Source organism: Periophthalmus magnuspinnatus, chromosome 4 (genome assembly GCF_009829125.3).
Source record: "Periophthalmus magnuspinnatus isolate fPerMag1 chromosome 4, fPerMag1.2.pri, whole genome shotgun sequence".
NCBI classification, from domain to species: Eukaryota; Metazoa; Chordata; class Actinopteri; order Gobiiformes; family Gobiidae; genus Periophthalmus; species Periophthalmus magnuspinnatus.
The window spans coordinates 10,533,957-10,556,909 of record NC_047129.1 but is presented as its reverse complement, the minus strand read 5'-3'; the positions used below and the strand labels follow the sequence as shown (position 1 = coordinate 10,556,909).

Here is a 22,953-nt window from a genome sequence, read left to right as displayed (position 1 = left end):
TGCATTCCATGATGACAACAGGAAACCATGAGTCATGCACAGGCTCCTCTATGACAGGCAGGTCCTCAGTGAACTATGCTCTAGTTTTCACTCATCAAACTAAAATGTCAAACTGGGAGAAGCTCAACCAGTAATGCATCTTTCACCTTCATCTGTCACTCAGCAATCTTTACCCAACCACAATTTACAAAGTATGAATTTTTGGTCAAGATAATTTTCAACCTGTCCAACATTCCATTCCCAACATTACCTGCAGTATAACACAAGTATACTGAAATAAACTTAACTTTTCAAAAGCTCTGGGTACTACACTTTAAACTTTACACAGTTCAGAGTGACACCTGAGCTTAAATTACAGTCTCCGATTAGACGGTTGTCAGGAAGCCCCCAGGTGAAGGTGTTACCTCACCACTTTCAAGTTAACAGTTTCTGAGATGGATTACTCATAAACACGCACCGTTTGGCTTGTGGGCCTTGTGCTGCTACCCTGACCTGCCTCATGACTCTGATTCTCTGAATTCTCTGCAATCATGAAATCACAAACTACACATGACTCTATGAACCAACCAGGACTCTAACGATAATAAGGATATGACATGTTTTAACTAAAACAAGGTGCAGTTATAGTCAACCTATAAGTGGTTCAGTGATTCCCATTAATAGAAAACATGGGGGCCCCTCATATTACACATAGAGCAAACTGTATTTAATCTTTTTCTCTTTTAATGTTCTTTCTCTATTAATTGCATTAAGTAAAGTGGTTCAGATGTGGGTGGCTTGTATCACCACAGTCTCATAGGATGAACATGTGGGAAATACTCATAGTTTATATAAGACTGCCCTCTGTGGAGCTATGTAAATCATTTTGTTTCCATCGTCTACATGCAAAACTTTATCTTCACTGTGGATCATGTTCATGTCTTTCAAGAGTATCAAAGAGAAAAACAAAACACCTTTTTTGTAAGTTATCTCCCTGTTCATTTAAACTGCAGATCATGTGATATGAACTTGAGAACATGTTTGTATGTGTGTGAATTAGAAACGTTACTCTGATTAGATTTAACGTCTAACATTGTATTATAATTATTCAGCACATTGATGTGATGTGTCGATTTTATTGTTAAATCAGCACTTTTAATTATAGCCTCTCTCAAAAGTAAAAAAGGAAGAAAAGTGCCTATAATCCTACTGTAATTACAGACACCTTTTATCTTACAGCTTTTGTAGCTATTTAATTTATCAATGTAATAATAACTCCATATTAGGAGGACAGTACAGCACTGACTCCACCTTCTTCTTGCTACTCCATCAATGGGCTGGACTAGGGCCGATTTAAGCGCTAAGGAACTGTAGGCACGTTGAACTTCGCGCACGCCTTCAGCCTTTTTATTCTACACATTTTTGGCAGCCTTTGTGAGATTTTTGGTGAGTATCCCTTCTCTTCTTAACCTTTGGGAAACAACAAATGCGTAAAAGTGCTTTGTAAGTAGGCTGATGAGTGTTGCGTAATGTTGTGGCAGTTGTGGTAAACGCCATTGACGTTTCAGTGAATGACAGTTATATTTTTGCTTTTATGTGATGGTGCTCTGCTTCAAAGTGATCTCTGACTATGAACCTAAAAAGTATCCTAAGTAGTTTTCTAAGTGAAAGTTGTTGGCCCTCCTCGGCGCTGTTGATGGTATCGTCCTGTATCCGCTTCTCTCATCATCTGCACCTGTGCTGCTGTCTCTGGACAAAGCGCGCATTGACAGCTCTCTTGCCTCTGCCCAGTGACGATCTGCTGTTGTTGCAATGCACTTTGAAGGCTCTCAGCATTATTCACGAGCATGTTGTTGTCCATTGTAGCTTAAGCTCTTCGTAACTAAGTGACAGAGAAGATGATTTAGCCTCCACTTTCAACAGGTAGGCCATGACGTATGGGCTGTACTGTCATCATTAGGCATTGGGCAGTGTGTTATAGACTACTGCTGCGTGTGGATTCTTGTAGTCAAGGATTTCAGGTTTAAGATTTTAAAATTGTGAAGAACACTGGGATCAGTAGTTCACTATGATGCTCACCTTATCATAGTCAATCCCATTGAAGCCTAAAATTACCAGAAGCCTGCTTCTAAGTAACAACATCATACATAAACATGAAAGTTGTAGTTGGCTTTAGTCTTTCCAATAATACCATTCATTGCTTTACACTCAATTTTTTGGTCCAAACAATTCCTCTGAAGGTTTACACTACTAGTATGGCAGCATTTTTTTGACTGGAGCTGGCATTTTGATTTATTTGTTATCAAAATATAAAGTCTATTATAATAAAATATTGCTCCCTTGTTGAAGGAAAAGCTCCAAAAACAACTTTTCCAAAGCTTTTGCCTCACACTATACACTAAATGGATGTTTTTGAGATTCACATTTTGCTCTTATAGGGACTATATTGGGATTGTTATACCACCTGAATGACCAGTCTCATCTGATCTTTGAAGCTAAGCAAAGCTGGGTCTGTTAGAATTAGGATGGGAGACTACAGGAGAAAACCAGGTGCCCTGTAGTGGAGCTGCAGTGGCTCTAGTCTGGTTCATACTGTCATTGTTTTCTCAAGACCCTTCATGTGTGATATGGTGATGGTGGTGGTTGGAGGGGATTGATGGCAGCGATTGGCAGCCTCACTTCTTTCAGTCTACCCTAGGGCAGCTGTGGCCTGAAATATTTTACCACCTTAGAATAAATGAATGTATAATGCACAAATTATAAACTGAACATCTGGAAAAGTGCTATATAAAATCAATTTGTTATCTTTTCATTGTAGGTCTATGGCCTGGCTCTTTGTTGCTTAGAGGTTTGATTGGCACTGTAAATTAAACTACTGCAGTCCTCAGTTGTAGCTACATTACTCCTGTCTTCTTATCATCTGGATACTTGCATGTGAAAAGGAAGTGGTCACGTTAATGATAAGTAATAAATCTGACCCTTAATACCTGGGATATCCTCCAGTCACAAGCAATGGCCAACATGAGGAAGGATGTATGAATGAAAGGATGCACTTAAATTGTTTCTTAAATTGTTTTAAATGTGTTGCTGTTGATAAATCCAAGCAAAACGGTACAAACTGACTATTCCCCAATGCATCCACTGTTTTGCTTTAGTGAACCTGCATTTGTATGTTGTAAGGGTGTTGTCGGATGTTGAAACTCCTCACACATGCCATTCCTGTCATGTGTTTATATGTCACTTTATGTGTCTAAGTTGCATAAGACAATCTCACAAGAATCTAGACTATTGCTTCTGGTACATTGTTAAGCAATAGCATGCCGTCTGTTCAGTTGAACGTAGCAGTAAGTTTGTGTTGTCACATAAGTAAATCATTAGGGCCTGATCAATCTGGAATTTGGGTGTCAATATCGATATTAAGGTTGATTGTAAAAATGTACACTGATCCAAAAGTGTGCATTATGCAACATCATCATGCATGTCAATAGTAATAGTTGGCTTCATGATGGTCTGATTCCAGTGGCAGTATCTAATATCACAAACTGTTTTTTGGCATATTGCCCACCCTTTACTTACTTTACTTTTTGCATGGATAAAAACCCAAATGTTTTGTACATTCTATTGATTATTTGTCCTTAATACATGTTCTGCAAAATGATGTATGTCCCTACAGCATCATGTCTATTGTATTTGGGTTAATATGGTCATACCTGGTCATACCTCATTTCTTTTCTGGCTTTGGGAGTTGTACTTAGTTTGTTGTAACTTTCCTGTTATCCTCTCGTTTCATCTTATCTGTATGACATCTGTCATTCAGTTGGGTGTGTTGCCTTAACCCTATTGTCTTCCTATCTTGTTTACACTAGTTCAGTTTATTGAATATAAATAGTCTTAATACTATGTGTCAACACTTTTAGCTCCAATTCACTCTTACTATAACAGCTGATATTCTTTGGGTGGCATTTTTGTACTTTTTAGAGAGAATTCACTATCCAGAGAACTGCAGACTACTGGACAGGTAGTTGGGGGTGGAGGGTGGTAGTGGGGTGTGGGGGGTAATAGTGGGGTGTGGGAGTGGGAGGGGCACTAGAAGAATGAGGTTAGAGTTGCATGATGATACCCTCTCTCGCTCTTCTCCAAAGTTTGGACGACAGTATAAACATGTCAGTCTTTAGACCGGTTCAGTTACATTCCTGCTTCCCAACATCTCTGCATCACCATTATCACTGATCGTTTGTTTGCTTTTAGAGTAGATTGTGATCTTCTACAATGATTTGCTTGGAGATAAGTTGTTACTTGTTATGTATGTGTTGTGTCTTTGTGACATGTACAGTTTGTTTGTGTGTTTTTCTGCTGATGCCTCATGGCCAGGTTCTCATGTAAATGAGAATTAGTTCTCAAACATTTTGGCTGGTTAAATGAAATAAAGTTTTTAAAAAATCACTTTGGCTCATTCTTAATTTTATTTGTGTCACATTTGATTTTAATTACGCATTTATAGTAAAACCTTGGCCATTTGCTCTAAAGCTATCCTCAGACACTGAAGAATTTCATATTTACTGAAAGATGCACAGAATTGTACAATCTGCTTTTGTAGTGAGTAGTAGGCTTATTTATACGACACACAGAGTGGAGGAAAACCTAGGTTTTGAATTAATCCTTTTGTCGGCCCTTATCTTAGACATAGTATAGGTATCTACGGCCACTGTTTTGAAGATGATGGACTGAGGCGTGTCAGGTGAGTGCTGTCCCTGAGGCATTGCCTAATGTGCCCTCTAGAGATGAAGTCATCTCATAGACTTGAGAGGAATGTGTGTTATTGTTTTCAGCCTTAAGGGACTTTATTCACTTAGCTGCCTCTTAACTGCACCGTGCTATATAAACAGCCATTGGATAGGTGTTTCCATTGATAGGATTTTGCCAAAAATATCTAGGTCATGACCTACAGTAACATGTAGCTCTGCCCTTCACTTTTCCACATGGACTCTGCTGCAACAAACTATAATAAGTTTGACCAAACTGTTTTATTTTCATTCATGAAGTTCTTGCTGAGGTCTTGGCAATTAAGTCAGACAGTAGTGGTATAAATGTATAACATATTTGTATTTCCCAATCTGCCACCATCTGGTGATGCTGGTTCCACATGTCTGCATGTGTAGTATTGTGGTAATCCCAATCACAAAGCATGCCATCAGTGGCATTTCTGTGTGTAAGCGTAAGTAAGAATGGTGTTTGTGTCACCTGCCAAGATGGTGATCATATTTGGAATGGCATTTGTCTGTTTCTACTATAGACAGCGATGATGTATTTACTTGCCTGTTGTGTTTTGGTATTTTGGAGGAAGGGCTGAAATGCTCCAGTGCTGCCCCCACTTCTGAGTCAACCGTGACTTGTAGAACTGGTTTGGTCTGTCTCTGCGGAGACGGTGCAACACCACAGCACGGTTTACAGTGGCACTCTCACCTGTGGGCTCGGGTGTCACCCAGCTACAGCCAAGTTCAGCAGTTAGTCCTCACAAAGTCCTCTGCAAAGAACAAATAAAGAATGAACTATTCTAAGTGTACCATGACATTTGCATGTCAGGTATTTCTTCAGCACTTTTAACACATCTTTGTTAGAGAGGTAACAATTTCGACACTATGGATTTAAGTATCTGCGATACCCAATATCAACAAATGCCAGATAAACGGCATTAATTTTCTAAAAGCTAAATGCTTTGTAAAAAAAAGTTCAAACACTTTCTGGGCCATCTACGGCCAGTAAATGGTCTTTTTACATCAATATGTCCATCCAGGATATTGGCTGAACCAATATTTGGATATCTATCCAATCCAGCAAATTTTCTGGATCAGCGCCGATATCCGATACCAGTATTGGATCGTTTCATCCCTATTTTGTATGAATAAGTTTTAATATTGAGACGTTCTGGGCCCTTAAATTGTTTATAACATAAACAAATATTGCTAATCCTGAACTGATACCTGGTCCTGACTCGGCATTAATTCATTTACCACATGATTTACCATCTCAGATCACTTGTGGTCTAAAGAGTAAGCCTTTCATGTAGGGCTGCATGATTTCAGGGGGGAAAATTTAATTGAGATTTTTCTGACATTTTTATTGTATTAGATCTGTAATACAGTAATTACAGTGTGCACTCTGAATAGAATCCTACTTTTTAAACAGCTCCAGAGAAATATAAACTGAATGTCTGTAAACGTCTAAACTACAGGGACAATATTTAGTTTGTAATATTATGTAAATAATTGCAGCCTTTGCGATTTTGATAATTGCACCAACTCAATTTGTAATTTTCAGTTTGATTGTGATATATATATATATTGTGCAAACCTACTATCATTTAGTTACCACTAATATAACTATAATAATGGTGTGGAATGATTGGGTGTGGCTCTGGGATTGAAATCGCATGACCTCAAACATGTGGTGAAAGGAAATACTTCATTGACTCATTGTGTTGTTTAGTTCTCTGCTATCATCAGCATTTCATTCAAAGTGAGATTACTATTATCTTTATTTGCTTATTTTAATTGGGAAAGTGCATATGACCTATGTGTCTGTGGCTTCAACGTTAATGTGCCATCATTGGAGCAACAGCTAAATTGAATCTGTTGTATTCGTATCTTGATCTGGATATCATATCAGAAATGTATCAGTTTTAATTGTCGACTCCTACAGAGACAAAGAAAATGTCTCCAGTTGGTTTTGTGGCTTGTTAGTCAGGACAAGAGCCAGCGAGTCTCTAACAATAGTCCCCTTTATGATAACAGAGCTGCCACTGACTTTCGCCTGTTTAATGCCTGGAAAAAAGTATCCCCAGGCTTCTCCATACAGCTGCAGGGCCGGTACTGTCCAGGCGTGTGGCGGGTGTGTCCTTGAGATGAGAAACTATTAAAAACTGCAGCGATATTTAAATGTCCTGGTGGATGTTTTTAGGGGCGGGATTAGTGGGTGGGACATTGTAATTAAAAGCTGGGCTGTCGTACTCAGGCCCCACTTCTCACTCAGCGCTCGGTCTGCTCCTTGTTGCTCCCTGGATCCTACTTGCCCTGCCCCCTTTCTGACAGTTATTCATGCACTGAGTCAAAGAGGGTGGAGACTTGCAGCAGTGTACCACTCATTGCACTCTCGTCAGTTTACTTTTCCTCTTTCTCTCCCTTTCTCTCTTTTCCTGGCTGCCCCGCTGTGCTGATGCTGCTCTAGTCTGCCTGCTCTGCCGCCTGCTGACCGCCTGCCAGCCCTTCTCTTCCGTACTGCCACTACAGAGAACTTCACAACCACACCTGGCCTGAGATTAAGTGAGAAATTCATCTGAGCCTGGTAAGTTGCTCAATACCTGAACCAGCACAAGTCGAGTGAGTGACTTTGGCTCATGTGTCAAAGGGTTCACTTTTTAACACTTTTTAACACTTGGACTTGGTGTTGGATTTAAATTTTGTATAAAACAAAGCTCTTTCCTCCTTTAGGAAACTTCAAACGGTGGGATTGGGGACTAATATTGTCTTGTTTTTCCTTTTTAACTAACAATTTTTGTGTTAACTTTTTTATTTTCCATGTATGATTCACTGGCCTGCCCGCGTCTGGAAAGCCCCCTCCCTTTTTACAGTACCGTGTCATAGTTAAAGTGACCAAGCCACTTTGTCAGCATTTCCAGAGCACAGAGGATTGCACAGGGTAGTTAACAGTAAAATGGTCTTTGTTTTGTGAACTTATCTTACAGTAATGGGGAAGTTTCTGACTTCTGACCCCTTTACACAACAGCAACTGGTCAGCTGATTTAAAACGACTGATGCACATTAGCCTTTGATTGAAAACAGAAATGTTTGTTCACTGATATTCTGGGCAGCTGTGTCCACAGCTACAGTTGCTGTTGTTGAAATGGCTAATGGCTTATTGTTGCTAACCACCTTCTAGTGACTGAACTATTGATGATCTTTGTTTCTGCATTAAGTCTAGTCATGATGTTTATATTAGGCCGTTATTGACCTAAAATGAGGTTGGTCACAATATTATGTAATATTCTATTTAAGAAAAATGGATGCTCTTTCATCATACGTGTGACATTTGTTCTCAAGTGACCTTACATACCTCCAGTAGGAATGGTGTAATGCAGTTAACTTCACTGTAGTTGATGTCAAACACTAGTTTCCATTGACCTAGCCGGGGGACTACCTGGCTTCTTTAATTGTTCAGCATTTTTCCTCAGAACAAGATACCTTGATGTTTGCACTCAGCACAGAAATGATGGTGCATTTGTTGAACCAAAACCTACAACATCGGTTCAATAACAACCACAGGTTTTTAAGTAAGAGTTTTCTGAAATGTCATCTATTTGTTACAGCAAGAGAAATTGTTCTTTTTAATCCCAATTTACAACATGGACAAGTCTCAGTGGCAGTCTGACAAAGTTAATCATCACACGAAAAAGGACAAAGATTGGAGCAGAGATGTTGGGAATGACTACAAAAAAGGAATGTTTCTGCTGCTGTGTATTAAACGATTTTTTTGTCTGGATGGAAATCCCAACATGCATTTGTCAATGTCACCACTGCTTCTATGAGCCACTCCATATGCAAAATGAATTGTGAATATTGTACTGTGGTTTTGCTCAGGTGTTGGCTCAAGGTGGGCTCCTAATGCAAGGAAAACACTAAGCTAGTGTTATTGATTGTGCACTAAACAATAGTTCTCAGTGCACCAGAGGACACGCCCTGCATGTCCTTGGCTTTTTACGTTTACACATGATATGGTTGAGCCTTTGTCAACAGAACTAATGGTGTGTTTATACAGTGCAATACTTTGAATTTGTTACATAAAAATATATATATTTTGAATATTCGTGTGTTAATAATTGTTTTTTCGCAGATTGTGTCCACATTGTTTTGTGATGGGTTTGTGTAGAGAATGTGATAGGGTATTGTCCTGACCTCTAGCTCCCACACAAAGTGCAGCTTTACAAGAAGAATGCCCTCCCCTTTCCATGTGGCCCCTCCCTTCTGATATCAGGCCATGTCTGATGAGTGGCTGCGGAGTTGGCAAAGTATCCTGGGATTTTATGGGAGTGTTTGTTTGGTGAGGGATGAGCCCAGCTGTAATCTCATTCCAGTCCTACTGACTTCTAAATTTTCAGATGCCACCGCTTCCTCCTTGAACAACAGAGTAATTGTTGTGAATTCAACACATATTTGACATTTGATCATATCTGTGTGTAACCCTTTCTTGGTGGAAGTGAATGAATTGCAGTTTCATCAGGAGTAAGGAGTCCTGAAGGCTTTGAGGTTAAAATTAAAAGTGACAGTTGTGTCTTTGTTTGTTTCTTGCAGATATTTGGGCTCTCGTAATCAAGTGACAAACATGCTTCAGGGTATCCAGGACTTGGGCTCACAAGCCATGGATCTCTACAACCATCTTGTAGCTGGAGTCGGCAAGTGCTTTACCAAGCCTAAATAATAAAAATAAATAGAATTTGATATATTAAGAATTTTATTTTTATTCTCCCCAGATCCACGGATTAAATCACATCTTCTCATGCAGAGTCCAGTTCCCATGACGATAATTTTGCTGTGCTACCTGTTCTTTGTACTGTACCTGGGACCTCGCATTATGGCAAACCGGAAGCCTTTTCAACTCAAAGAAGCCATGATAGTCTATAACTTCATACTTGTGGGCCTCTCAATATATATTGTGTATGAGGTAAGGATCTGATTAAATTGGATAAATTATTGTGACATACACTTAAGTAACTGCTCTTGACTTCATAGTTCATGATGTCTGGTTGGGCTACAACTTATACATGGAGATGTGATGCAATTGATACCTCCAACAGCCCTCAAGCACTAAGGGTAAGACTTTATTGGTTTCTTAAAAATGTGCATATTTTGTGGTTTTAACTTTAATTTCCGTAATTCTAAAATACACTTGCAGATGGTCGATGTAGCATGGCTTTTCTGGTTTTCCAAGATTATTGAGCTCATTGACACTGTAAGTTCATAAATATTTAATATCATTAATGATGACATTTTATTAACTATTGCATTTTAATCTTGTTCAGATCTTCTTTGTGCTGAGGAAAAAGCAGGGACAGATTACTTTCCTCCACATATTCCACCACTCTTTCATGCCCTGGACCTGGTGGTGGGGTGTGGGTTATGCTCCTGGTAAGTACTCATTAACCTCCTCAGGGTGACCAATTAAATTAATGATTACCAGTGAAAAATGTTGTATATCTCTTTGCTTGCCTCTTGAACAAATAACTATTTTGTTATAAATGGAAATTTGCCATTGCTGGCTTAAAATGTTTGATATTTTTTAGAATCATTTCTATTTCCATTGTAAGTGAACAAAATTCACAAACTAGGAACTTTCTTTGTGGTTATGGTTAAAACAAAGAATAATAATATAAAGTAAAAATAAGGGTTAAACTTTGATATACAAATACAAACTGGGCAGAACAACAGTGCAATAACCCGGTGTGTTTTGTTAAACTAGGGGGAATGGGATCTTTCCATGCCATGGTCAACTCTTGCGTGCACATTATCATGTATTTCTACTATGGGCTGGCTGCTGCTGGACCTCGCTTCCAGAAGTTTCTATGGTGGAAGAAGTACATGACTGCTATTCAGCTGGTATGTATCGGTGTTTAGTTCAACCCGTAATGTCATGAGGCTCAGCAGTAACTGTAGGTGTTTTGTATTTGTGCCACAGACTCAGTTTGTGCTGGTCTCACTCCACGCCACACAGTGGTACTTCATGGACAGCTGTAACTACCAGTTCCCCATCATTATCCACCTCATCTGGATGTATGGCACCTTCTTCTTTGTGCTTTTCTCCAACTTCTGGATCCAGGCTTATGTAAAGGGTAAGCGCCTGCCCAAACAAGCCATTATGGCACAGAATGGCACATCACATCACGCCAACGGCAGACACCACGAAAACGGCACAAAACACTATGGAAACGGTACCAGCAATGGCAACGTTTTGATCCATGAAAATGGCACCAGCAACGGCTCTGCTCATTATGAGAATGGCTCTGCTCCCATGGGCAAAATGAAGAAGGCATAGGATCACTGGACAGAAACTTCCAAAACAAATGACTACAAGAACCTGACAAAAAAAAGGATCCCAAAGAATATTTTGGCAATGTTTCTGTTAATTTTAAATGTTAAAACGTGGGGAAATGATGTGGTCGATGACTTCCACAGTTGGGGTCCCACATGTGGTTGGGCTGTGTTTTAGTCAGAGAAACCACACAAGGAACACGATAAATGAAGAGAAGATGTTTTTATTTAATATTTTCTTCACTGATGTTGAAACAGCCCTTAGTTCAGTCCTACACTGGTGGTCTTATACTTTCACTACTTATCCCCTCATGTCTTCCTGACCCCCTGTGGACAGATGACTGTACAGTTTATATAAAACTTGAAAATACCTTTTTTGTAAATACTTTTAAGCAAGCAAAAAGACTAATCGTGTTGGTATGCTTTTCTGAATGTTGTATATTTAATTAAAATGGCAATAAATTCAATTTTTCATAATTCATTTATATTTGATTAATATTATTTCACTCATGCTGGAGATATCTGCCATCATGTCCAAGAAAAACATTGTGCTTTGTTGCGAATAGTATTTGCAAGCTATGTCAAGCATGTAGGAAGAGTAGGAGAGAAACAAGAGGCCCATTCTCCTTTGTGTAAAACAGTGAGAGGCTGAGGGAATGTGTGACAGCGGATCTACACCCTCTCGTCACCAGTCATTACGTCCAAGGTCAAGGAGGACAGTCAAATGTGTATGATCTCTTAATCAAAAACCCTTGGATTATACTGTTGATACCTGCAAGGATGTACTAGGCACATTCAACTTTAAACAAATGCTGCATAGCCATTATTATGTAACACTTTATGTAACTCCTGTACTTATGCCTAACATTGTAAAAGTCAATGCCCATAGATGAGAGAAATGCATTTAATTGAGTTACTTTATCATTAGTTTTTAATTTCAAGCTGAGAATGCATCGCAGAAGCAGTCAGTAAAATACATCCAGTAAGAAAACATTCATAAGCATTCAGTCAGTGTGCGTTAAATTGGCTACAAATCTGCATACAGTACTTCAAAGTCATTCACTTTTCTCCTTGCATGTAGTTTGAGGTGTTTCCTCGTTAAAGGTATTACACATTGTGTTATCAATGATCAGCTACGTATGAGGTCGTCTACAGTGCAGTGCCCTGATCTAAAGGCCTGTTTAGTGTCATGCATACCCTGATTGTCAAAGGGCAGAGTGGTCTCAGAAAACCACAGTGTTGTAATGTGGATGAAAAGGGTCAAACCAACAAATGTGGTCCAATCTGCCATTTAAATGCGCTGCTTTTATTGCCCTGAAACCATATGGCAGCTCAAATGTTGTGGTTAGGAAGACAATGCAACTCTTAAGTGACATTTTCTAGTATGTAAAAAATAAGCTCCATCACTATAGACTCGTCGCTTCTTTTACGCCCCCTGCTGTGTATAACAGGAATAAGCACACTATCCAGTGCATTGAGGTACTGAGCAGGGAGTGGCTGTCCATTGCTCCCAGCCACAAATCCCACCTGAAATGACAAAACATACCACTAATTATTTTGAATGCAGTCACAGCTTGCAAATGCTCATAACTATAAACCACATGGCTGTATTGCTGGGTTTCATATTACATCATTCCATTGGTCAATAGTGTTTAATACTTAAACCAGTGAAGATTTTAAGCTACTAAATATGAAACTTTGCATTCACATTTTGCTATTGCATCTCTATGGATGCTTGGCACATTTGAGCAGTAACAAAGTTTTTGACATTCAAATACAAGCTCTATGGCCTATTGAGAAATCTAGCTCTTGGTAGTGTAATTACAATCTACAATTTGAAAACAACCAATACAGATTTGTATTTGTATTTTATGTAAACATTTAAACATTGTATGTGTAGAACCTCTTGAGGGTCAAAGGTCACACGTAGCCCTAGTTTGGCCATGCCGTCTTCCTTGAGCAGTTTCAGGTGTGGACACAGTGCCAAACAAAATGCTCTGGCTATTCGCTCTGTTAGCCGGTTTTGTTCCGCAGTTTCTGGCATGTCTCCTTTACCATGATCTCCCCTTTGTAAAAAGAAAACCTAAAATTTCACACAAAAATTAAAAGTGTACTTATGATGTTTTTATTATTTTAATTTTTAGCATCGCTCTTACTTCTGTCCACCGGATAATTTTTCCATTCTCTTTGTACTCAGACTTCTGAAACAACTTCTTACTACTAATGGACTCCATAGATTTCCCATCAATTGGACTTATAATGCTGTAGGGAAATTGGTTTTGTGGCATATTAGAAGAATAGACAGAAGGTGACACTTTAGAAAGTTTAAAGTCTACAGACTAATCCGTTAATAACACAACCTTTAATTCCTTATGCTTACACTCACCCCTTATTCACCCTGCACTTTTCCTCCACCCACTGTACACAAACAAGCTCCTGGCTCTCTGACTGGTCGAGCTTTCCACAGGTGACAATGTAGTCTTTCATCTCCCGTAGCGACCGCCTCAGTTCTGCCATAGTCTCCACGGTGATCTGCACCATGAGGCCATCTGGGGCAGAGGGGAGGACAGCAAAATAGAAACGGGACACAAGTACAGGGCAAACAGACAAACGTTGAGGTAGACGAGCCTGGACAGACAGTCGGTTAAATGTACAAACACACATGGAAATGAACCCTCAATCAATCAAGCAGCAATGGAATTATACAAAAATATGCAGTATTTGTTGGCCTTTGGTTAAGACAACATGAACCATATTTGTGTATCTGTATGCAAAACATCCTACCTTCTACAATACTGGACTTGGCGAGGTATCCTGCAGAGGCTTTAAGGGCACTGCTGAAGATGAAGAAGCATGATCCAGTGACTGTAAAGAAGTAGAACACATGTTATGTAATGGTAATAATTTTGCTATCATGATTTTAATTACTATATGTAAGTATCCGTGAGTCCAGTGTGAATTTAAATTTTTTAAAATATCATTGGTATGAGGGGTTGTTGAAAGTAACAAGACAAATATACAGCAGTAAACTACATGTACCGAATGTTTCATTATCTAATGGACAATACAATATGTTTCTTTAAATGCAAAAGGAATGCTACAGGACTAAGAAGTCTACTTTCTTGATCTCTTTTAGTAAAATTAACTTGAGTACTTTAATGTTTGTTGAAATAGAAGCATTAATTATGTTTATATTGGTTATTATGATACAGTCTGTGTAGGACTTTGTAATAGTTTTCTCTTTAAACCATTTCTTACTTTTAAGTTTTAATAATTTTCTTTGTTGTACTTTAGTAGGTCATAGGTCAATAGTTGGCCTACTTGCAGCATTACATATATTGTACATATATTGCATTCCACCCATGTAACGTGTGTATACATAAAGATGTATACTCCACCACTTATGACCAATACCATTTTAAGAAGATTACATACTGCCATCTAGTGGCGAATATGGTAACTCTAATATTTTATCACAACTGAATCTCTATTGCCCTTTGATTTCCATGACTTCAGCGTTTTATTTCTGCCTCACCTGCATGATCATCACTAAATAAAACCTCTCTATATCATTGTGAAACACAGTGTCCCAGCAGCCTACCTTTGCGAGGTTGATTGTGAATACTAATTGCCTGGGTTTGGTACTGGCCATCGTCCCCTTGCACACAGATGAGGTGAGAATCTGCACCCTCGTTGAAACACGCCCCGATGGCCAGTACATGTTCGTTAGACTTACTTAGAGCCCTCATCATCTGGAAAAAAAGTATCATTATTAGTGAGAAATGTACATAAAACCATTTAGAATCCATAGCAGAACACCTCATTGTAGCCGGTGGTGGGTATCTTAATGCATGTCCTCTGAGCTTTGAGATCCACAGTGAGGCCCGGTACCGTTGGAAGGCTGTAACGATAATTTCTAAAGTCCTAAACAAAGACAAAAGAGTAACTACACAGTAGCTTTGAGAGTTTAAACCAAACCACTTATTTTCAAAGTCCTGTATTTTTTTCATATAACTCAGTAACTAAGTTAAACAGTAAAACGCTATCAACAGAGCTTAGATATTAAAATGCAAGACATAAGATTCTAGAGAATAAAAGGAGCAAAAGTCTACATTGTTCTCATTGTTAATTAGGACAGTGTTCAATCATACACTTATCTAAAAAAGTTTGGATTGTGAATTGAAGCAATGAGACTTTTCCTTTTCATTTGCTCTCAAATCAATTTCAGTTATGAGAAGGAAGGGACGAATTATTATAAATCTTCAAGTTCAAAATATAATGGAAGATATTTAGTGTTTGTAGTGTATTTGTAGACATTACAGATATCTGGGTGTATATTTTCTATATATGAATGACAGCTATTGCAAATTGTTAAATAAGCTAAAATGTCATACTTACAACTAACAGTCTCATTATAGTGCGACCAATCTCCCCAAACAAAGGTTTCCTAAATCGTACACTGTACAAAGGACATGGGTAAACTGGGAAATAAAACAAAACTAATTATTACAATGCCAGAGTCAAGAATCAATACACAAATCCATTAGCCATTTCTTACATCTGCACTCTGCCCCTAAACGCAGCATGAGGCGCAGGGGGAACGCTTTGGCCCAGGCCACCTCCGCGCGGTGGACCAACAGGCCGAAGAGGTAAGGCTGGTTGGGCAGAGGTAGTCCCTGGAGCGACTGGTGAGTGGCACGGACGTAGAGGAGGCCTGCATGGTCTGCACTGCCCAGAAATGTGCTCCCAAACAGAGACAGGGACAAGTGCTTCACCACCTTTCCTATGGACACACAAAGCAAACAGCCAGTCAGACACATTCAAATGAGAACTATAAAGGTGTATGGCAGACGTTCACAACCTTTGTTACTTCAGACTCTAATTATTGCACTGGTTTAGAAACACTGGTGTACAGTTTAATTTTTCATAGTTTAAAAAGCAGATACGCAAGGTTGATAGGCAAATACTTGGATGTCATATATCCTTTTGCTCGACTGCCCTTTTGGCCTTGACTTGAAAAAGCCAATTGACTTAAAATCAATACTTCATGAATCAATTCATGTCCTCATCTTCTTAAATCATTGACATACACTTCATGCTATATGGCAGTGAACATATATAAATATGTATGTATCTAGCTGATAAATACTGTCCTCTAACCTGTGAGACTGTCCCGGTACAGCTGGATAAAGTGACTGAAGATATCTTTGGGGAAAGTCTTCTCTTCAGGGGAACACTGCAGCAGCACCACCACCTCGTCCTGCCCCACGGCATGCAGGCCCTTTGTGGTCACGCACCAGCACCTCCGGTTCACATCTGGACAAGGTCATCCAGACAAAATGGATGCGTATAGGTTTGAATCATAGACATATAATTAGTGAATGTTTAAAATCATTAGATGGTTTGAGAGATTATTTTGACTGCTCATAAAGCGACTTACAATTGACCAGTTTGACCATAGCCAGAAGATTAGCATTGAGCACAAACACCAGTGGTTTTGGTCTGCCGCTCTCCAGTTCCTGAATGAGAAGTGTCTCAGAGGGCTCTTCCACAGTGTAATCTGAAGTATAATGCATTATCCAAATGTAATGTGTCATGCATACAAATCATTCTGTTTGCAATAGCCTCACAATGCAGCATTTCTTTATTTTATTTTAATTTATTCATTACATTTTTAAAACTATAGTTACAGTTAAAAACATATAACTTCACTTTCCTTACCTCCTTTGACACCAGTAGATGTCAGGATAGGTGGAAGCCCATTCAAGGGGATGAGATTGACAGAACAGCCTACCAAAGCTGCAGTGCCCCAGCCATATGAACTACAGGCCTCCTTCAAAAGGGAAGTCAGTGACTGATCATGTTTCAGAAACAAATTACCATGCATGTTTAAACTTACATTGGATGCAGTCCCATGAGTCCTTGAGGCTCTCCTAAACTGTGGGGAGCTGACAGGGCTTTTTAAAGGGGCAAGTGCACGCCTCGTGAGAGGGGAGAACATGGGCCCTCGCACTGGTGTGGTGGGAGCAGACTCCGACTGTTTACTGCTCAGGATCTCATCTGCAAACCACACCCTCCGCTTTCCTTTTGGAGGTGTCCCTAACAGAAATACAGTACTAATATTAAACTGCTATAAAAGCACTTTTTTGGCACTGCATGGAACATAAATTTGCCATGAGGAGGAAATATTGTTGGGAGAAGTTATCCCAATGTGTCAGGTATCATGAAAACTATTTATGCCATAAATCAACATTACATGTCTCATCCACATAGGGTGAGTAAATGTTTTGGCCAAAGACATGTGGTTGTAATAACACTGCTATACCACATCATCCAAAAATAGCCATAACACAACCCCAATGCAAAGTGAATTTTCTTACTGTTAATCAGAGTTGAGTGGCATGCCACACAAACACGGCCCTCCTTTCCATCGAGGTGTGTGAGCTTGAACTTGAGATTGGAGCACAATGCACAGAAAACCTGAATGCAAACATCATTATTTATAAAAGATGTGACTTTATAAAGGCCAACAGAAACAGTGCACTGTCTATGTGCACTTAAATGTCAAGAAGCATGTTTCTTCACCTTCCCACAGGCACGGCAGTGGTGCCTCCTCTTGGTAAAAGTAAAGCGGACCCCACACCTCATGCACACCTGGGCCTGAGCATCTGGGACCCACACAGGGGCCACCTCTCCCAGGACCAAGCTGCGATCTCTGGACAGAATGCCAACAGGACTGGGCTGCCTTGAATCATTATCAGGGTCCTGCAGAGAGGCTGCCGTGTGCCCGGCAGCAGACCCCTCCCCACACTCTTCTGGATCACTACATGATGTCCCTTGGCTTCCTATAGCATCTTCAGCATTTGGATCACACTGCTCTAGTCTGCTCTCCTCCACCTCTTTCTCCTCAACCACAGAGTCCTCTTTAGAAATCGCCTTCTGGGGTTCCTTCTCCACCTCTTCCTCCTCTGGCCAAGCTGCTTCAGCAGGACTCAGCACCAGGGGGCTAGCACCCTCTCCAAGTCCCTCAGACCAAGTGGAAATAGATGTGATGGTGCAGTTGCCCTCCTCCAGCTGTTTAAGCACCTTCTGGGGTTTGATCTGCAGTGGAGAAGGTGAAGGTGTTTTGGTCGAGGGATCAGATGTTTTTGGCTCCTGGGGGTCCTCTCTTGGTACTTCAGAAGGGGTTTTAGACGGAGACTCTGGTCTTCCTGGTTTAGGCACATCTTCCTCTTTGAGCACAAGCAGGCAAGGTCTATTGAGCCAGTGCTGCTTTGTGTCCTGAAGAGATGGATGGTCTCCTTCATCTGTTTCATAAAAATCATAATTACACGCACAGTCACACATGCCATACTTACACATTAATAACAGTGCATTAGGGGGATGGCTGTATTCACACACTCTAAGAGGCCATTTAAAAACATGCTGATCCATGACTTCACCTCACAGCTTTCAATCAAGACCATGGACAGCGTTTCATTAGTGCCAATTGTCCTTGAGAGGTGGAAAGCAATTGATCTCATATACAGTAAGGTCTAGGCTATTATCAATGTGCAGATGTATAGTCAATGGTAATTGTAGAAACAACTGATTAACACAAGGTCTCTGGACAACCAAAGCTGCTGTGTGCAAAAATGTGATTTATGTGTTCATTGTGCCACATATTGTCCGGGAGCTGTGACTGAGTTGATTATTTCTTTCTGTTTAACTAGGCTCGTACGGTGTCTTTAACTATCTTAATAAAGGTGTAATAGGCCTACAGCTAAGGTCTATTTTATTATAATAAATAGCCTATGTGTACTATGCTTTTTTGTGTGTTGACTGTTACAGCATGTCATTGTAAACAGTGCTGTATGAAATTAATCTTATTCTGAGCTTCTGTTAAAATCCAATTACTGTTGTTTCAACACCCTTCATGGGATTTTGCTTGCGAATGGTGGTCATGTAACATAACCATTACTGTAAATTAGCGGGACGCCACGCAAACGGAGCTAATAGCCTTCCCATGGCATTTCATTGAGCGGCACATCCAAGTGATTCATGAATACCCATGACTCAGGAGTGCACGCCATCTCCGGACGGATGCTTCAGCTGAAGTGCATTCTACCATCCGCATTAGAAATTCAAACACATTTTCTAAAGGTATCTCGGGTGCATTTCTGCTGCGTTCAAAGAACATTGGCAGAAATAAAAGGATTATTTCTGCACGAGTTGAAGCTCGCTTCACGGGACAGTGACGCAGTCGTCAACACACGTGCACTTGTTTAACGGCCAGCTCGGCCGGTGGCAATGCGACACTCAGTCGGACCCTTACATCACCCAAACCAGAGCTTCATATGAGACCGGACCAGTGGACACCGTGTACAGCCCTGTGCACATCCACACGCGCGCACACGGGCTTATACACAGGGCTTGACACAGGATGCGGTCTAAGCGCCGCGCAACTGCTGCTTCAGCGTTTTCAGTGACAACATCCCGACACGCATGCAGTGAATGAGGGAGTTGTAAAGCATCTCCACCCTGATAACGTTACTCGTGTCTTACCTTCTGTTATGGCTCCCAGCAGACTTTCGTTCTCATCATCCCGCGGACTGAAAAACTTCAGCATTTTCCCTCGCTCCGTGAGAGTCAGAGCGCTGGGCTTTGCTCACGGTCGAAACGCGGGATGATTTGCCTCTCTGCCCCCCTTTCTGCCCCCCTCTCTGATCTCCTCCTCTCTCTGCGGCTCTTTGAAGAAACTCAAGAGGTGTGCACTAATGTCCCTCCCCAGTTTGCTTTCTACAGCCCGCAGGACCCCGCGTGAGCCAAGACCACAGAGCAGCGGTGCCAGAAAAAACGCTCCCCAATTCACCGCAGGACAACTTCAGATATGCATAGACCTACTAGTATATATTAATAGGCGATGCATCTTATTTTAGGGTTGCAACCTATAATGAACCGGATCAGCACAATTTCCACACCAAAGAACCACATCATCACCATCTAAAATGTTTATCACCTTTATTGGTTTAAAAAACAAAAACATATTAAGACTAGCGTTGATTATCATAGGAATCCTGGACACAGCTGACGATGTACATGTTGTAGGGTTGACCACATATTTGAAGAGTAATTGGTTTTACACTGTCAGCCCAACATCCAGAGGGAATTGTAAATGTGTTCATTTTCAGAGGAGAATGAGTCTTGTTTCATTGCAGTCCCTTAAAGCAAATCAAACCCATGTGTGTATCAGTTGGCTTCGTTCTTGGATGCTTCATCAAAGTTCTCAACCAGGTCTGCAAATACAAAACAAAGGGTCTTTCAAGTCATTGCTTTGGTTTTTGTGTGAATCAGTTCCAAATTGTGCTGCTAGACACTTACCTGGAACATCATCATCCTCCTCCTCTATGTCTTCTGGTTTTGGGGCCTTACTGTCGAGAGCTGCTGACAGAAACAAATAGAAAACAAAGCTTATGGAATATAGAAAAATAACTGCTCCTGGCTTATAGAGACAGCTTTCTCCTGACAATTATATGTTTGTGATCTGCATTATTACTATTGATTTACTGATTTGCAGTGAGGTGACAGCTTATTGATAAACATTTTAGGAAAAACAATTTGTTCCAGTGGCACTGCATTTCTTGTAGCATTTAGCTTAACTGAATCTAGTCTTGACAGGGTCACCTCTGGTTGATCAAAATCAATTCTGTGACAGTCACCTAAACTGTCCTCCATCTAAAAGACACATTTTACATCACTCGCTATTTTAGCAAAATATTTATTGATTAATATATTATACATTCGACCAAAATCTTGTCATTCTTGTGGGGTTTGTTTCTCATCGCACCACTCCTGTTTATATTGGTGGGGTAGTAGACAGTAGTCAGTTTGTTTCATTCAAGTATACATATTTTATGAGCTTGTAGCCATGTTATAAGTGCATTTCTAGTTTACTCAAAACTGTACTTGTATTAATTCATGTTTGAGTAATTCTGTATTGTCCTGCATTCGAGGCTTGAGTGCTCAGAAAATCCCTGATTTCACCACCCCCTGTCTCCACCTACTGATCTGTATTTACTTGCCATTATTAAAAAATAATTCAGATTCCAGGTCACATAAGTAAGGTTGTTTCTATTAATATATCATTATGGTTCTATGATTACATTTGTAATGATTATTTTCAGTAAAAGTTTCTTTTTGAGTCCTCACTCAAAAGTCAGTCCTCACAGTGTACAGGACATGGTTTCACGCACCTTGGCGAGGGAACTGTTCGGCAAGCTTGCGTAAGCTGCTGAGGCTGTCTGCTCCAAGCTGGCTGAGGATCCCAGGCAGCATCTCAGTCAGCTGCTTGGTCTCAGCATGGCCTGTGATGGCAAACGTGTTTGCAGACAGAGACGCCTGCACTTTGGGGTTGTTAAAGTGAATAACAGTCCCATCATCCTTTATCATGTTCACCTGAAAGATGTATTAAAAATATAAATGCTCAGAGAAAAGTGCCTTGAGTTCTGCTAGGCAACATGTCTCAGTCCAAGCCATTAAAATGGTGACAATGTTTTGTGTGCATTTGTATTGTCTATAAAAAACATACTACATAATTGACCACTAAAAAAAACTTGATCTTCTAAACATGGCAACTTTTATTGGTCGGTATATATGACTATATTGTAATTACTAGTAGAAAGGTAAAAAATAGAGTATCTTGAGTTTACTCAATCCTTCCATACCATTTACCTCCTCAATCCCCGCTATATTATTGACAGCCAACTTCTTCAGTGAACTCTGAAGTTTTTTGTCATCAGCTGTTGCTGTTCTGTGCACCACCTTCTTCTTTCTACGTGCTGACCCCTGTGAAAAAGAAGTAAACTAGTTAAGCTTTTGGATGTTACACAAAGTGTAAACTGGTTATAATAGTTCATGCCAAATTATGCATTATTCAAAGCTGACCTTGATATATTTTCATAAAATACATTTGATTACACTACTATTACAATTTGATAAATTATTAATTATAATATCTCTACCTATTAAGTCAAAACAAGTGAAAAGTAAATGACATTTGAGAAATCAATCCCTCCTGAATTTAGCACATGACCTTAGATCTCTTACCTTCCCACCTATCCGAACCTGGGCTTGAAGCTTTGCCAGTTTCTCTTGATTCATGTTGTAACCTGCAAATAAGAATTGTGAAACATACCTGAAGTGAAATATACCAGGAGGTGTGGAAAACAAAACACTACTTCCTACATGTTTGATCAAATACAGGTGTCCAACACACACGCACTTAGCATCAGTAAACTTGACTGCTTCTAAACATGATGGTAGGTCGCGCTAATCTAATGCAGTGTGTAGTTGGACGGAGGCTGTGTTTTTGGTTAGCAGCTGTCCAGATGAAAACACTGAGGCCCGGAGAAGACGCGCACGGCCTGTCACAGCCACAAAACACCACACAGCTTCACCACCTCCGCGCACCGGCCACCCTAAAGCCTCCAGCCATCCCACACGGCCCACAAATGAGTGTCTTTGCTGTCAAACCTGCTCAAATGTCCACAGAGACATGCGGCACTGAAAGATGGAGGTCTGAGAGCCGATTACGTCACGCACATATGGAGCTTCTCTTCCGCATTGAGTGACGTCAGTGCAGAACAGTGCTGCCGCCCATTGGACACGAGGGCTTCAATACTCTATTTTTATTTACTAGCTTGGATTATTTTATCCAGTTACATTAGGTTTAATTTAATAATATAATATTATAGTTCTTGATAAACTGAATAGTATTTAATTCAATCGGAACGTTTTAATACAGAGTATACCCTACATCAAACCACATCCCCAAAGTCATTTTCATTTATTTTGGGGAAGGAAACAGAAAAGATCATGCCACAAGCCTGCATTACACTGGGTTATGCTGTTATTTTAG

At 40.1% G+C, this 22,953-nt stretch overlaps 3 protein-coding genes across 6 annotated transcripts; 1 reads left to right on the top strand and 2 right to left on the bottom strand.

Moving 5' to 3' along the window:
• The first annotated feature begins 1,334 nt into the window (after window positions 1–1,334).
• elovl1b (ELOVL fatty acid elongase 1b) lies at window positions 1,335–11,534 on the top strand. 3 transcript variants are annotated; one of them, XM_055221393.1, is made up of 8 exons: window positions 1,335–1,425; window positions 9,324–9,424; window positions 9,503–9,693; window positions 9,762–9,842; window positions 9,925–9,981; window positions 10,052–10,157; window positions 10,489–10,625; window positions 10,705–11,534. In XM_055221393.1, exons 2-8 carry the CDS (start codon window positions 9,355–9,357, stop codon window positions 11,059–11,061), a joined length of 999 nt encoding a protein of 332 aa, XP_055077368.1. In that variant the 5' UTR covers window positions 1,335–1,425; window positions 9,324–9,354; the 3' UTR covers window positions 11,062–11,534. The 3 variants fall into 3 exon arrangements, with proteins under 3 accessions (XP_055077368.1, XP_033821619.1, XP_055077367.1); XM_033965728.2 differs by lacking the exon at window positions 1,335–1,425 and adding an exon at window positions 7,066–7,320; XM_055221392.1 differs by lacking the exon at window positions 1,335–1,425 and adding an exon at window positions 8,111–8,305.
• Window positions 11,535–11,967: 433 nt separating this feature from the next.
• On the bottom strand, window positions 11,968–19,746 carry zfyve9b (zinc finger, FYVE domain containing 9b). Of its 2 annotated transcripts, XM_033965606.2 has the most exons (16): window positions 19,602–19,746; window positions 17,643–18,364; window positions 17,438–17,537; window positions 16,957–17,156; window positions 16,779–16,890; window positions 16,498–16,617; window positions 16,218–16,373; window positions 15,616–15,840; window positions 15,456–15,538; window positions 14,877–14,981; window positions 14,659–14,809; window positions 13,842–13,922; window positions 13,444–13,606; window positions 13,214–13,319; window positions 12,961–13,140; window positions 11,968–12,584 (listed from the first exon to the last, which is right to left on the bottom strand). In XM_033965606.2, the coding sequence occupies exons 1-16, from the start codon at window positions 19,663–19,665 to the stop codon at window positions 12,423–12,425; spliced, it is 2,730 nt and encodes a 909-aa protein (XP_033821497.1). In that variant the 5' UTR covers window positions 19,666–19,746; the 3' UTR covers window positions 11,968–12,422. The 2 variants fall into 2 exon arrangements, with proteins under 2 accessions (XP_033821497.1, XP_055077359.1); XM_055221384.1 differs by lacking the exons at window positions 11,968–12,584; window positions 12,961–13,140 and having other exon boundaries at window positions 13,223–13,319; window positions 13,444–13,685; window positions 19,602–19,740.
• A 294-nt stretch (window positions 19,747–20,040) lies between these two features.
• Window positions 20,041–22,662, bottom strand: btf3l4 (basic transcription factor 3-like 4). The gene is made up of 6 exons (XM_033965605.2): window positions 22,569–22,662; window positions 22,143–22,204; window positions 21,768–21,881; window positions 21,290–21,491; window positions 20,418–20,477; window positions 20,041–20,332 (listed from the first exon to the last, which is right to left on the bottom strand). Exons 2-6 carry the CDS (start codon window positions 22,194–22,196, stop codon window positions 20,286–20,288), a joined length of 477 nt encoding a protein of 158 aa, XP_033821496.1. The 5' UTR covers window positions 22,197–22,204; window positions 22,569–22,662; the 3' UTR covers window positions 20,041–20,285.
• Between the last annotated feature and the right edge of the window lie 291 nt (window positions 22,663–22,953).